Below are 15638 nucleotides of genomic sequence, written 5' to 3'. Positions count from 1 at the left end.
GTATATACATCATATATTTTCTATAAAGTACATTTTAAATCATGTTGATAAATACTGATCATTTTGACTAAAGTTATTTCCTGAGTGCCTACCATGAGTTTACGTTAGGTGTGCTCGCTAGCGACTGCGTAAAAAAATGACATTTAAATGTATGACATATTGTGCAGCGCCCCTAGCGGCTACTTTCAAGAAATAAAATCTTCATAGAATTTTTTGACGTATTCGCTAGCGAGCTCACCTAACGTAAACTCATGGTAGGCACACTGAAGAAAATGACACGTGAAGTCTGAACTCTTATATGATGATTACATTCAAAAGTCTTATAGAACCAGTATATCTATACTAATATTATAAAGAGGAAAGATTTGTACCTATTTTTGTATGTTTGTATGTTTGTAATGAATAGGCTCAAAAACCACTGAACGGATTGTGATGAAATTTTACAGTATTATTGTTCATAATCCAGAATAACATATAGGCTATAATTTATGACGATCTGTGACAAACGAAATTTCACGCGTGCGAAGCCGCGGGCGGAAAGCTAGTTCTTTATATTTATGTCTTATTGAGGTTACGTAAGTTTATTTTAATAAAGCATTCTAAAATCCACTTACGTAACATCAATAAGACATAAATATAAAGTATTTATCCTACAGTAAATATTACAAATAAAATATTTATAATGTTTTCAGGAAGCTCAAATGTATCTCACAAATCTACGGCAGAATCCATTTCAGGAATCCCAACAATTAGGCAACACTCCCATATAGTAGCCAACCAAATTGGATTTACAAACGTAACCAATTTTATAGAGTGGTTTGTAGGTAACCTACATAGACAATCCGAGTGCAATCTCGATACTGTTCGGAGAGGCCACTGATGAGTGCACGGAGATGAAAATTATTTTGGTAGGTTGGCGCCTGGCACCGATTCAACACCGGCTCAGTTTCGCGCGTGTCGCCTCGCCTACACATTCGATCCGCTCCTCACTCGCTCACAAATACTCGAAATGTAACGATTGCGAAATTTTGACAAGGAAAAATCTCGCATTCATTAAAAACACTCGTATTGTACAGTCCGCATTTAGCCTGTCTGGTTATTTACGTAATGCCGAGCGTATGACGAGCCCCTTTTACTTTTAGACTACAGTTTTAAGTATAAACTCAGCTAGTGAACATAACAAAGACTAATGATTTCACCCGCATGTTGATTACGTGGTTATGTAAAAAGAAAGAAAGAAAGACATTTTGATTTGCCATTGATTTGATATTGAGGTCTTGACGTGTACCTAAATTAGATTGCCTCATACAAATTAGAAGTGCATCAGCATACTAAGATTCAATGTAATAAGCATGCGAAGTCGCGAACCATAAAATAAATAACTAGTATAATGTAGAGACAAACTCACTGAATTCAGGTAAAGGTAACAAGCGTCGAACACTACCGAACTGTGATTAAAACGGGGGACCCAAAACGTCACAAAAATGATTAAGTGGGTTTTGTTTTATGAGGAAAACGGAAAAGGCTGCCACGGCCGTCGGCCACTGCCAGCAACAGGCAGTTGATTAAATTGCTCGTTCTTACTGTGCTCCAGAATACCAAAGCTTACCTTTGTAAGGTAAGGGGTATGGGTAGGGGTAAGGTAAGTGATTGTTAATTCACGTCTATATTCTACATTATTATATTTGATACTCATAATCAGTCCGGTAAAGACAAAAATCGGTAAATATGACAGGACAAAATTTTTTTAGAAATGTGAGCTTTAAGATGTCAATAATTACTTACAGCAAGTTTGTTAGAAATTCCATCCAGATTGTTTTATTTCAAGACTTAAGTTACATATTCACATATCTTTATGGTTCACAAAAATATGTATAAAGATTATTCACATATTTTTGATTAAATGAGACTTATTATTTTAATTACTATGTATTTTATTTTTACACCCTTAACCTACATGGCAATAAAGAGTTTTCGGGTTACTTTTCAGCGGTAACTAATTCTCCTAATGCAATACTAAATTTTAATTTATGTAGTAGGTGTACACATGCCTGCATTTTGCCTTATGAGCTAGAAATAAGAAGAAATGAATAATTTTTCACAAGAATAGGTTTATCATTTATGCCCACATGTGGATGCGGTATGGTAATCGCAAACTAACTGCCGCATAAAGTTATATCTGAATTGCAAATGCAAATTAAGCCGCTGTGCTCCCGTGCCGCTCGGAACCTTTGCCGCAGAAATCAATGTGTCTGGCTGACTCTATTAGGATAAATTACTTTAGGTACAGTGGCCTATAGAGGTTGGTAATATGAAACTCTGCCCTTGAGAACATAATTTAATGGGTTGACATAGCTACTGCTTCGGCCCGTGGCCTTACTCGGATGGATTTCGGTTTGTAACTGAAAGTTTTTATCGCGCGTCTCACGTTCAAATCACTTTGAACGTGAGACGCGCAATAAAAACTTATTCTGGAATATTCTTCATAAACATGAAGAATAATATACTTAAGACAACATACATTTTCAGATAATTTAACTCATAACTTTTAACCCCTATTGAAACTATTTTAATTGGTTTTGCAACAAAAGAGTCATCTGCGAGTGTATCAAAGTTGGATCTGCGGCTTAGTCGTAAAATTGTAATAAATAAAGTTAATTTAGCATAAATCTATTGATACATTATTCTTTTACATCGGCCGAATGTTGAAAAATGCTATTAATAAACGGACAAATCAGTGCGGAGCAATGTTATCAGTTATCACCCACGTTCCTTCGCGGCTCGTGCGTAAGTAATGAGCTCGCCGAAACAGGCTGTTCGCTGCGAAGTAAAGCACACTAAATGCCCGTTATTATCGCTGTAACGGGAGATCATTCCATTAGGATCGCCACAAGTATTCATTAGCTAAGCTGGGAGTCGTAATACATTACAAATTATGTACCTAGTCTGAGGTCGTTATCTTCGTATACCAATAACTCTACCCGTATCATATTCTTCGTTGGACGGTTTAGATCATATTTAACCGCCTACGTGAAATTTGGATACCAAAATTAAATCATAAGCTAAGTATAAGAAAATGTAAGGTTTATTAACTGTAGTGATTTATTCACTTTGATGTCTTCGTATCTCTATCACTATTATTACTAGCTTTTCCATTAGACTCTACTTGCGTAGATTTTGATTTGCTGACTATGAACCTTGGATGAACAAACGATATAGCTTACGATACTCGGGAATAGTGCAGTTATTTATAAATTAAAGAATTTATTTACAGTTTGCATAGGTACAAATTACATAATACGATAGAATCAAGCAGCAGTTTACATTTTTCATATCTAAAATGAACCCTTATGCGAACCGACAAACATATTTTTATTTTACTTAAACCTATTCTTCGGTATGTGAAACATCATCTTTGCTTTGCTAATATTATAAAGCTGAAGAGTTGGTTTGTTTGGTTGAACGCACTAACCTCAGGAACCACTGGTCCGATTTGAAAAAATATATTTGTATTGAGTAGCCCATTTATCCAGGAAGGCTTTAGGCTAGGATATCGCCCTACAGCCAATAGGGGCGGAGAAGTAAAGAAAAAATGTTGCAAAAACGGTAAATATTATTCAAATTATTTTACACGCGTACGAAGTCGCGGGCACAGCTAGTTTAGTTATAAAAGAAAAAGATTAAAATATAAATGGGTAGGTACACTAATGATCATAATTAAAATACTTAGTATTTTAATATTTTTCCCGAGAGCTAATAGCCGTCTGCTCGCCAGAACACTTTGAATCATGCGAGTCCATTTGGCTCTTATTTCATTTTTTCTACATTTTGTTTGTGCATCGTTTTTTGTAAATACAGACTATTTCGAGATCTTGACGAGAGCAATAAACTCCTGCCACAATAATGTTAAGCTTGCCACGCACGACTACTTACGAATATTTTCTTCAATATTATTATATTAAAATGCCATTTTCCCTAATAGGTACAATGAATCAGTTGAAATACTTACAACTGATATCTTCCCGGAATTGATATATGTACCTGCAATATATATAAATAAGTTACTAAACGCACTATCATAATACCTTTATTACGAGTATAATAAGACATTTTTGTAATGTTTTTGTCTTCTTACATTGTCTTTTTACGGATCCCTTAGAAATACGTAAAATATTGATGTTAGTTAGACATAGCACATTTACGTTAATTAAAGACACATTTTCTACTTCCAAAGCTAAAAATAATGAATTATAGTTTGAAGTTAAATTACAGCCGTTTTGTGTGTTATATCACGACAACTATTAATAAATCCGTCAATGCCCTTGAAATAAAAACAAGAGATGTTGATGATAAGACAATCAAACAATATTTTTACCTCTGTAAAAATGTTAATGGCACTCAAGAGTCAGAAAAATAATATGAAATGTTCTAGAAATCCGGAGCTGATTTAATGCTGTGATGTTTTGCCAAAAAAACATTCCAGTTGGGTACATTGAGTAGGTATTTGATTTTACAATCTAGCCGAAAATGTGGTAATAAATAATAATGCGTGTGTGTTAATTTTGGCGCGAGCGCGGGCGCAGCGATCGGCGTGCAGTGAGCGCCCGCCGCCGGTTCGCGACGCCCGCCCTACTCGGCCGCCCAACGGACCCCGATCCGATACCGCACTTATGTACGTTCGACATAACATCTAACTTATTACGCTAGTTACGGAAATAGTCACGGCCGTTACGGTTGCAGAAGTAATAGAATTGTTACAGTTGTATTTATGGTGCTTGTAAAATTTGAAACGCTTGATAAGAATGTGAATTTATATGAATTGATAAATAAATAAGTGTTTTTTTTTTACTTGTTAAACCTCTTCGTGTAACAGTTGAACGAGGATTTAACATTAAGGTTCAAACGTGAACAAAAATAGTCAACAGTATTTAAATGTGACTCATTATTATTTTTAACCATGGTGATCGCACTTTAAATTATTTGACTATTCGTGTTTAAGGCCCGTATTATGAAACGTTATCTAAAGATGAATCTGTACTCAAGACTATTCAGGCCTATGATTAATACAAATTGAAATTCAACCAATCCCAGTTTTGCGTCTGCGCTTCAGATTTAATTCAATTTTGAACTCCGTTTCAGAACACGAGCTTTTATAATTTACATAAATTTCTTAAATAAGGCTTAACAGATCAATACAGAGAATGTTTATAAAACTTTTAATGATCAGTTAAATTGGAGGAATGGTAAGTTATGAAAAAAATTGACATTCAACCAGGAATTTAACTTTACGAATTGAACATAATATGAAACTGGGCCGTCGCATACTACTCACATGTAAATGGAAGTGAAACACTGAATGGATTATTTGCATTCATTCACTATAAACTTGTGTAACAGTGTATTAACGTGAATTCACGTGTGAATTAAACAGCCCACGCGACTACTTAGCAAATGATTGTGACAAAGATTAGTATTCTGATAGCAAACTAAATAGTACCCGGCATTTAGTGGGGATTAGACCGTAACGGTCATGAACCGGTTACGGGTAATGTTGCCAATCAAAATAATCAGTCACTGACGCATTTGAGTGTATAAATATTCGTCTAAAGTCCTGTTACTAGCGCTGGATAGTAACATAAAATGACAGCGTTCTACAAGCAATGTGTGGCATGGAAAAATGGTTACTGCCCCGATGAAACATGTGATTTATAAATAGGCTATCATTTGCGTAAACACATCTCGTGACGCACTTTTTCTGCTAATGCAAAAATAATAAAACATGCATAGTCTATAACTATAGTGTTGGAATCAAAGTCATTTAATATATTGATATTTTGGCATTGTGACAAAAGTTTTCGAGATGAACATTAGGAATTTAAACTTAGCAACAAAGTCCAGTGTAAATCTTTAATCATATTTTTGATTTAAATTAAGAAGACCTCATCTTCATCCTCATTGAAATAGAAATTAGGTATATCTTAATTTCAATCGCAGAGCTTAATTTATTCTCTTTGCAATATTTCTCTGAAAACATTCACTACGGTATGAATGGTGTAATTAAAATCATAAAGTTATTTTAATGTAAGTAGCTATTTATTTTGCTTAATTGATATAAAGTAGGTGACAGTAATGTGCTATTAATATTGTTGTTATTTGTTAGAGCTCTTTATGCTAACTTAATTAATGAATACAAATGCCAAATTAATAACCTTTCACAAACTAGAATATAGTGCAACATAATAGTTCTAATCTAATCAACGGAAAAAAACATTAAAAAAAATGTAAACACGCAGGTGTACACTCTAAATAAAGATGCGAATCTAAAATCGGCATGACGACATGCTCACGGCATATAAAATTGACATCGCCCACGCAACGTCTATCAAAAATCATATAAATCTCTCCCGAGATCATTTCAGCTACCGCAGTGACCGTTCGAGGCGTAAAAATAAACGTGGTCGCCCGGCCGAGAGCGATTCGCGACATTTACATCGGTTGCACTTTCTATTTACGACGCATAGCCATCCCAGGGAACCGTTACGGCTTACCCCCAATGACCTTGCCACGATAATCACCTATTAAATAATCTCGAGAAGTGCAGTTTAAATAAGTTGTGTCGTGTTGTCAGTGCAGTGTAAGAAGAGTTTTGGGCAGCGATGGTGGCGGGAGACGTGACGCGGCGCGCGTCCATCACTGCGCCCTCTATGCACCGGCGGCCCTCGGCGCGCCGCGGCTCGCTCATTAAAAACCCACAATCTCAGTCTCAGGTAATTATCCACACCTTGAATCATACACACCGACAAAAGTCCCTCCTTCCTCTTACTCATAAATCTTAAACTTCCATTACATAGGTACATGCTTAGATTAATAAAACCTAGATAGATAGTCAGTGCACGAAAGGTGAGGCAGATTTTAGTAAGCCAGAATGGCTTACTCGTAAACGTCACATGAACTGTCAAAGTGAAAAATTGGTAAACACGTCCGACGACTTTTAATTAATTAAGACGGTTTGTGCTGTGAAAGGGTGTCTAAATACACCAGAAAAACTAAAGAAAGTGACCAGTGTTACATTTCATAAGTAAGTACTACGATTCGACGCGTATTTTGCTTGAATTTGGCTTTCAAAAATTAAATACGGGAATGATACCAGTAACAAGAAAATTTATTTCCCAATTGTTCGCCGTACAAATATACTTCCTTTTTTATGAAATCGAGACTTTTCAGTCGATTTATCTTATTGTAATTAGGTAGGTACTTTGAATTCAATAAATAAATAAGTACATGATGCGTTTTGTTTTTGTTAGTTATAAAATAATTAAAAACGTATTAAAAATTTCCCTACTTTCGGGAAAATCGCCTTCACTGTCTACACTCCCCAACAAAATTGACACTAATGACATAAGATTTTTGCCTCACTCTTGACGAAGCGTTTGTATGAAGACTATCCATCTAGGTTTTATTAATCTAAGGGTACATGTAAATATGAACAGTGCTGTTCAACGGGTCAAAATTGATTGCCTTGCTCAAAGATGCATGTTTCCTTGCAAACGTGATAACCAGCAGCTGTGAAGTCATCTATTTATTTGAGGAATGATTATTCTAACAGGAAATGCCTAACAGAATGAAGGAAATCGCTGGTCTATACTCAGATGCATTCCGTAATTTCAAATACGTTGCGTACCTACCTAACTACGTAGTACCTGATTATAACAGCTGCCTGATAGATCTGAATTAAACTAACAACTATTATTTTGCGATGAACAATATACATATATGCGCTGCGTAAAAGAATAGTGGTTTCTTCGTATAGCATCTTAACAACTAGGAAGTTAAACAATGTAATTAAAAATGTAATTAAGCGTAAAAATTGAAAAAAAAAAGTGTAATTTTATTCTTTTTTAAGTATTCAACGGTATGTTTGTTTACAATGTCCAAATTCATAATACGGTCAAGAAATGTTTACCTACACTGAGAGCTGTAATAAATTAGCACTTTTCCACTGTTATTTCTGGATTGGACGGACCAGGCGGTTGCTAACCGTGGCAACAGCCTATCAAGCCCTGAGGGAAAGCAAAACTATCATGGGTACCCCAAACGAATCATAAAGTAAATACTGGGAGTTCTAAATTGAGTACCAACCTCTCTCTTGGGTCAAGCGAGAGACAGATAACAAATGAAGGGATAAATAAAAAGCTTAAGAAAAGAGATAGGCACGAGTTCATCACGGGCAATATTTTAGACACTATGAAGACGTGAGCTGTTAACTAACTGCCATCGTAATGTGAATGCATCATTTCTCAAACTGGGGATTCTGTTCATGTACGAGGTCGAGAAGGCATGTAATAAATGCCAAGATTGCGGAAAGACGTCATGGACGTCAATATAATAAATCTAGACTAAGTGTAAATAAATACACAAACAATTCGCAATCCATTTATTACATAACTAGTATAACAGAACCAGATAAAATTAGTAAACAAATGAACTTGCCAAAATTTTTGTTTATAATAAGACCGGCTTGTGTTTAGGTATAGTGAAATTCATGAGGCGACCGTAATGATGTTCATTAAATTGTTTGTTTTTCATTAAGCCTAATTGTTTTTACTAAAATGTTGGGAAACGTAGGCACGTATAAGAATAATCACGGTAATCTCTTGGGCGTACAAAAACGTATGACGTCCAAAGGTCCTCGATCCGAATAGCTTAATTGCCTCGCGTTTAATAACAGCTTTCTATTAACAAAGAAAACTTATTATGTGAAAATCTGGTGATGGTAGCAAGAAGCACCTGGAACATCTGGCGTTGTGGAAAGCCTTGGGAGAGGCCTTTGTCGTTGGGAGAGTATGACTTTTCCCTAAGAGCCGATAACATTATTGACGATTTGAATATCTATTTAATGTTCTAATGAAAGCTCTAAGTACTTTTTTGATTCAGGGGAGCACGAGAGTTAGTTTTATGCGTGAAAACTTATCATCATTATTGTTACCAGGTCATTTATTGTACTCTGCAAGAGCATGACCCTCTAATGTACAAGAAGCAAATGGAACACTTAGGCTATTTGATACTTCCCACGCTGGCCTGTCAAGTTAGGGAGGCCTGAGGGCTTAGTGTGAGTTTACATCAAACGTCCTTACTAGTGAGCGCATTAAAAAAATATATAAAAAGTTTGGTTCTTGAAAGTTTCCGCTAGGGGCGCTGTACAATCCGTCATACATTTATTGACATATTTTTACGCTCTCACTAGTGAGGACGTTTGATGTAAAGTCACACTAAACCTTCTGATGTTCGCCTTATGTGTCCCTTAACCTCCTTTTGCGACATCCACGAGAAGAATATAAGTGGTTTTTATAATTTGCCGGCACCACATAGCTAACCCAGCATTTCGTTAACTCTGTCATTTCAGGAAGTGCCATGGGACATCATCGACCGGTGCGCGCTGCCCATAGTGCTGTGTCACGCGCTAGCTGTGGTCCTCTCCACGTTGCTTAATGCGCTACACCTCAGTCAAATCTCCGTGTTCACTCTGTTTCTCTGGTTCGCCATCTCTGTCGTTGGCTCGCTGTGGTTCTACCATAACTTGCAGGTAATATGCCCTTATTGACCTAACGAATAAACTAGTTGAGTTACAACAAGGTATAGTTTAGGTGATTCTCTTTCGACTGGAAAAGAGAGATGTATGAGTTTGCGTGGATTCGTGTGACGTTTCGATAAAAATATTCTTTACTATAAAGATATGAAATGAAGCTGGAAGTAACTATTAATATTAACAAGCATTTATACACTAAAATGTTATTTCTATACTATACGTCCGCGTCACTTTGAATTTATACGCGCGTGTAATTTTTGTGAGTAAGGAAGTTAATATTTTATATTATTTTATAGAGTTAGTTTTATTATTTTAAAAGAAAAAACACAGTCGAGAAAATTTTCAAAGATTGAAAATTTTAATTAAATAATTAAGTATCTGGTACTTAAATATTTTTATCATACTACATACTATATACATAGTTGGAAAATGAAAAGTTTAGAATCTGAAAAATGTAATTCACACAAAATACCAATTGCAGCAAATAAACACTTCTACAAAGTAAGAAAGTTTATTTGTTTGTTTGTCGTCGTCGTTCTGAAACTAAGTCACCCGTGTGGATATACGCATTCAATAACAAGGACCTAAATGATAACCTTGTCATAATACCGCCGCCCACTGCTCTTCTTTGCTTGATATATGTCTTCGATTGTGTTTTCACAACTCTCTCAACTGCGTATGTGTAATAACTCAATATTTCTTCATATTATTTTAACCTTATTTGAAAATAAAAAATATAACATTGAAACACGAGGCTGTGTCAACCGTTATACTTAAAAACACTCTCAGCTGTAATCATTTATTCTTCTCCTACTCAAACTCTAATAAAAACGACTAACTAGAATGTTTTTATTTAGTTGATCATTTTTATTTAGGCTTTAGGTTGTAAGAATGAAATTTCAAGAGTTTATTGGACATCATTTTTATTCCCTTAATAGAAAATATAACAATAATCACTACATTAAAATGCAGACTTATGAAAGAAACACCTAAAACAAAAGAGCTTCGAACTAACAATACGATGTATAAAGGCACGTGTAGAATTCTTTATGATCTTTCACACCGTGGCGTGCATCAACCCGGTGCTCATTTCCATAACAAAATTACTTAACCTCATGTAGACCATAATACATAAACATACATTTTGTGATCTAATATTACTGCACGTGTTCAAACAAGAATTCAACATGTAAGGGAAGAAATACTGATAAACGATACGTTTATTTACAGAATCAGCCAGGAGTATAATATGGTAGATAGATACTTTTATGTTTAGCAATTATGTTTCTGTTAGATCAAATAATAAGTTCGTCTTTCGTTAGGCACTAACCAAAAGGTCTGATGTTGACCTTTCATAATTAAGCTTAAGCGGCCAGAACTGATACTACAATGACGATTTAAGCACAGAATAATAATAAGTACTACCACAGAATAATAATAAGTACTACGTACAGAAGTTTTACTTCGCGAAGGTATTTAAAAAAATGTATGCTCAATGTCATTAACAATATGGTGTAATTTAGCTTGTCTCAAGAGTCAAGCAAGTTTGTCAGAAGTTTTGTTGACAAACGTCAGTGATCGGTACTGCGCCGAAGCTATAGGGCTGACTTCGGTAAAATGATGTGACGTGAGGTGCCAATCTGCAGAAAATGGCGGAGGAAATACATGATTTAGCATGAATTATCATGAATAATATTAACTACTTATTTACCTCTCAGTGTCTTGAGGCAACTTAAAAAAGTACATTCTGTGTTTTTATTATTATTTAGGCAGTTAAATACTGCACAGTATTTAGTACACCATTTTCTTTATTTTTTTCCATCATACACAAGAATACGCGTGCGTGAGTCAATGTTCGCTCGTATGTGAGGCCTTGTCGAATAGTACTCTTGTAGGGGGCAATCGTGCGTGTTTTGTTTTCGATGTAAACTCGCGGAGATGAACAGGCCTGGTACTACGTACAGAAGTTTTACTTCGCGAAGGTATTTAAACAAATGTATGCTCAATGTCATTAACAATATGGTGTAATTTAGCCTGTCTCAAGAGTCAAGCACCATTTTGTTGACAAACGTCAGTGATCGGCACTGCGCCGAAGCTATAGGGCTGACTTCGGTAAAATGATGTGACGTGAGGTGCCAAACTGCGGAAAATGGCGGAGGAAATACATGATTTAGCATGAATTATCATGAATAATATTAACTACTTATTTACCTCCCAGTGTCTTGAGGCAACTTAAAAAAGTACATTCTGTGTTTTTATTATTATTTAGGCAGTTAAATACTGCACAGTATTTAGTACACCATTTTCTTTATTTTCTTCCATCATACACAAGAATACGCGTGCGTCAGTCAATGTTCGCTCGTATGTGAGGCCTTGTCGAACAGTGTCCTGTAGGTGGGCCATCGTGCGTGTTTTGTTTTCAATGTAAACTCGCGGAGATGAACAGGCCTGATTTAAGCAACTCCTATCATAAAAGAATTTTTAAAATCCCAGTCCCTTTAACAAGAACTTCATTTGCCCACCGTTTCAATACATTTCTTTTCTCAGCCCATTCATTTATAATAAAATAGTTAAATGCTGCAACATTAAAGACAAATCTACTCGAGAGGCTAAACAAAAAATTGGAACATGGCTTACCTCACTAGATTACGATGACACAGAGCATTTCATACGAATACTAAAATAACATTATCAACTAAATTCACTACATACACAACACATACTCAAGCAACTTCAACAATTATTTAGCTTACTAAGAAGACCTTTATGTTATATCATACTAATAAAACATAGCACAATAATCGATTGTAACATCTGATTATGCATCCATACATTAATATTGTTGTTAGTTTTAAGTACCTACTACATCGTAAAACTGTCTCCTGGCCTCCACGACACAGGCTTGCCTAGTGTGGAGTCCAACGTTATTATGTGAAAATATGTAATGATATTTTGGTAATAAACGATTTTATTATTATTTTTATTAATGAGTATTTTGTACGTTTAATTATGAAATTAATATTGCTACGGTTAACTATGCTTAAATCAACCGTCTAAAGCGACCGAAGTTTGAGACTATTGCATGTACCTATAATGAAATACATATTATAAAATTCTCTACATAAAATTTCCATACGAAAGAACTCACGAAACACATTGTCTAAATAATTCCATAAATGAAAAACGTAGTTCATTGTGTCTTTGTTAATTATGGTTGCTTAAAAATAAAAGAATTGTTCATTCAATCCTTTGTACAGTAATACTTTTAGAGCTTCAAGGCTTTCTATACAGAAAAACAAAGAGTAAGTAGAAAGTTAGGTAAAACTTGTAAAAGTTGACGTACAAAGGTATTTTAATGAAAACCCCTTGTTAAGATTGCAAACCAGGATTCATCATTCAAGTTATTAATATTTTTATTGCGAGCTTTTAATGAAGATTCTGTTGTACGTTTCTAAATACGTAACTAACTTGAAAGCAATTATTCTTTTTGTTCTGAATATTGAACGGCAAGAGGTTTAGGGAGGGGACCACATTTGTCTGACAGACAGTTACAAAAAGAAGTAGGGTAAACCGACAGTCATTGGACGCTGCCAGTCATTGGACAAAACAACCCTTGAATTTTCTTAAAATAAATATTCCTTCAAATACAATGAATATTGTATTCAAAAAAACGCCATTTTATCTCAATCAGTCGGAATCTCTCAGTTGTTGAAATAGAAATGCTATTTTTAATTCAGTAAATAACTGTCCAATAACTTTCTTAAGTGTCCAATGACTGGCAGTTTACCCTATTTGTTTTTAAAAATGGATAACTTAAAGCTTTAGTTATAAAATATCTTGAAGTGCGTATTTTGTCTTAGAGAGGATACGGCTTACGTATCATATTCAGTCTTAAATTATACTAATCACAAGATCTCTAACGAATTAATCTCAAGACATTGGAGATGAACTTATCTACGAATATATGGTCGCACCATTAAAACTTTTAAGCTATGAATCCAAACAACTTGACATTAAAGAAATCTCACGAAAGTCGTTAGTTAACACCCACACAGCGTATCATCGAATAGGTACAGCTCTATTACACCCACAACATTAAGATTAAATGGCAAAACAAGCCGGAGTGAGTAAGCGTGCGAGTCGAGCTTCCTCGGTTGGCGTCATAGGGTGGCCATTTTGAAATATAAGAAAGTTATTCATAATGCTCTTTTTTGCGCACTTACTTACAGTTTTTGAAATTTTTGCAATTGCATATTGTAAAATGTAGCTCAGAAATGCTTTAGATACTAAGTAAAGGCTAAGTGTATATGATCAAGCTGTTTCTAATCAACACACAATAGGTACATTTGGTAGAGACAATCTAGATTGAGGGAGACTTCAGTAACCTTAGCCCAGTCCAGCTAATTCAGACCGCCTGGACACCCTATCTGGCGAGGATGTTGACGCAGACAGACTGGCGACGAAGTATCGGCTCTGCGTGGGCCGACATACAATCAGATGACGCCGTCGTCCGACTCGGAAACACGACATACAGGTCGCAGTGCTCCGCTGTCCCGCAAGGCGGTGGTTTCAATGTAGTCGTAATACGCCTTCAAACTTTCTTAAAAAACAAAGGTACTTCTATTTTAGACACGTTTAAATTGGGAATCACGACTACCTATTTGAACAAACAAAAGTGAGCAATTATAATGTTAGGTATATATCCTATTAGGGATATATAAACTATAAAGCAAGTAACAAAAAATAGATCTCATCAAAAATATGCCTTGTTTTTAACTCTTTTACATTATTTTTTCAGATAAAATAGATTCTAAGCTACGAAACGAAATTGAATTTTAGAACAGTCGCGAATATTGTTCGATCTTGACCTCGACATAAAATGTCAAATTAAACAATAACATTAGAAAATATACAAACAAATCCAGAACGAGGCTTATCAAGACGTCATCGTTTACACATTCTCGGGAATCTTGGCCATTAGTACTAAATGTCTGTCAGTGTTCGCATATTTCGCATTACATACACAAGTGTCAATCACTCATACGCCCAACCCCTGACGGACCGCTATATCAACATTGCTCCATGGCTCATGTACTACGTGGCTCAAAAATAAAATTCCACCTATTTACGTATACCGGTTCGTGGAAACCGTTCAAACGTTGCTGCAAAAATATTTCAATCTAAAGGTCAGCTGGAACTCAATATTAAAATTAATTCGCACAAAGAGTCTTTAGATTTTTTGTGCGCTCTATCTCCATATTTGATATAGTATTTTCTAGAAAAGCACAGTTATATTTTAAAAAATTCATAGCCTCTTAGCTAAGAGAAACAAATATTAGTCTACACTCAGATAGTCTGGCGTGTCTTTATTCTCTAAACTTCGTCACCAGTATTTTTATGAATCATATGTGAGCGTATTTTCTAGTTCAGATTCGTAAACATAAAACTAACTTTGGACACACTTTGGATCTAGTCACTTGATGCTCTCAATCTTTAAACTTGTCAAGTGATCTTCGCGTGATGCGGCAACACAAAAAGCTAAAATAAGTTACGGTTTCTGTATTGATAATTAATTGTTGAATCCACTACATAAACTATTCTGAAAAAAGAATTATTTCCTGCAATTATTGGGATGATGACTGGGTAATGAAATCAAAATTGTATTTAGTCCGTCAGACAGATAATAAAAAATAATGGACATGTCTTTTTTATTTTTTTTCGTAAATACAGTCCTATTATATTCATTTGAAATGTCGCGTGACGTCATTTTTAGTAAAGATCTAATAGGCGTAACATAACGTGTCATTTCAACTCGACGTAGCACTGTTATTTATTTAATTAAGAAATAAATAATACTAAGTCTAATATTTTCTAATTATCTGTCTGACGGACAAATCATTATTTAGTCATCTAGCCTATAGTGAGTTTTTCTAAAGAAATCACAAAATGTTACAGAATGTGTTTTATAAAATCTTTTTTGAACTTCTTTTTTTGAATAAGTACTCAATGGGGGAAGATTGTATAACACGCATGCTGCATACGACTTGACAGC

At 35.1% G+C, this 15638-nt stretch overlaps 1 protein-coding gene across 3 annotated transcripts in view; it reads left to right on the top strand.

The window, feature by feature from the left end:
* The first annotated feature begins 4586 nt into the window (after positions 1-4586).
* LOC135076233 (D-beta-hydroxybutyrate dehydrogenase, mitochondrial) overlaps positions 4587-15638 on the top strand; it is a 31093-nt gene continuing 20041 nt past the window's right edge. Inside the window, exons 1-3 of one of the 3 annotated variants that reach the window (XM_063970715.1) lie at positions 4587-4672; positions 6634-6767; positions 9404-9583. In XM_063970715.1, coding sequence (XP_063826785.1) covers positions 6657-6767; positions 9404-9583 — 291 coding nt within the window. In that variant the 5' untranslated portion in view covers positions 4587-4672; positions 6634-6656. Of the gene's footprint in view, positions 4673-5225; positions 5244-6628; positions 6768-9403; positions 9584-15638 lie in introns of those variants that run through there. The other 2 variants (XM_063970714.1, XM_063970716.1) reach the window with 2 other exon arrangements.

This window comes from Ostrinia nubilalis, chromosome 11, assembly GCF_963855985.1.
Source record: "Ostrinia nubilalis chromosome 11, ilOstNubi1.1, whole genome shotgun sequence".
Lineage (NCBI taxonomy): Eukaryota > Metazoa > Arthropoda > Insecta > Lepidoptera > Crambidae > Ostrinia > Ostrinia nubilalis.
This window is presented reverse-complemented; position numbering and strand designations above follow the sequence as displayed.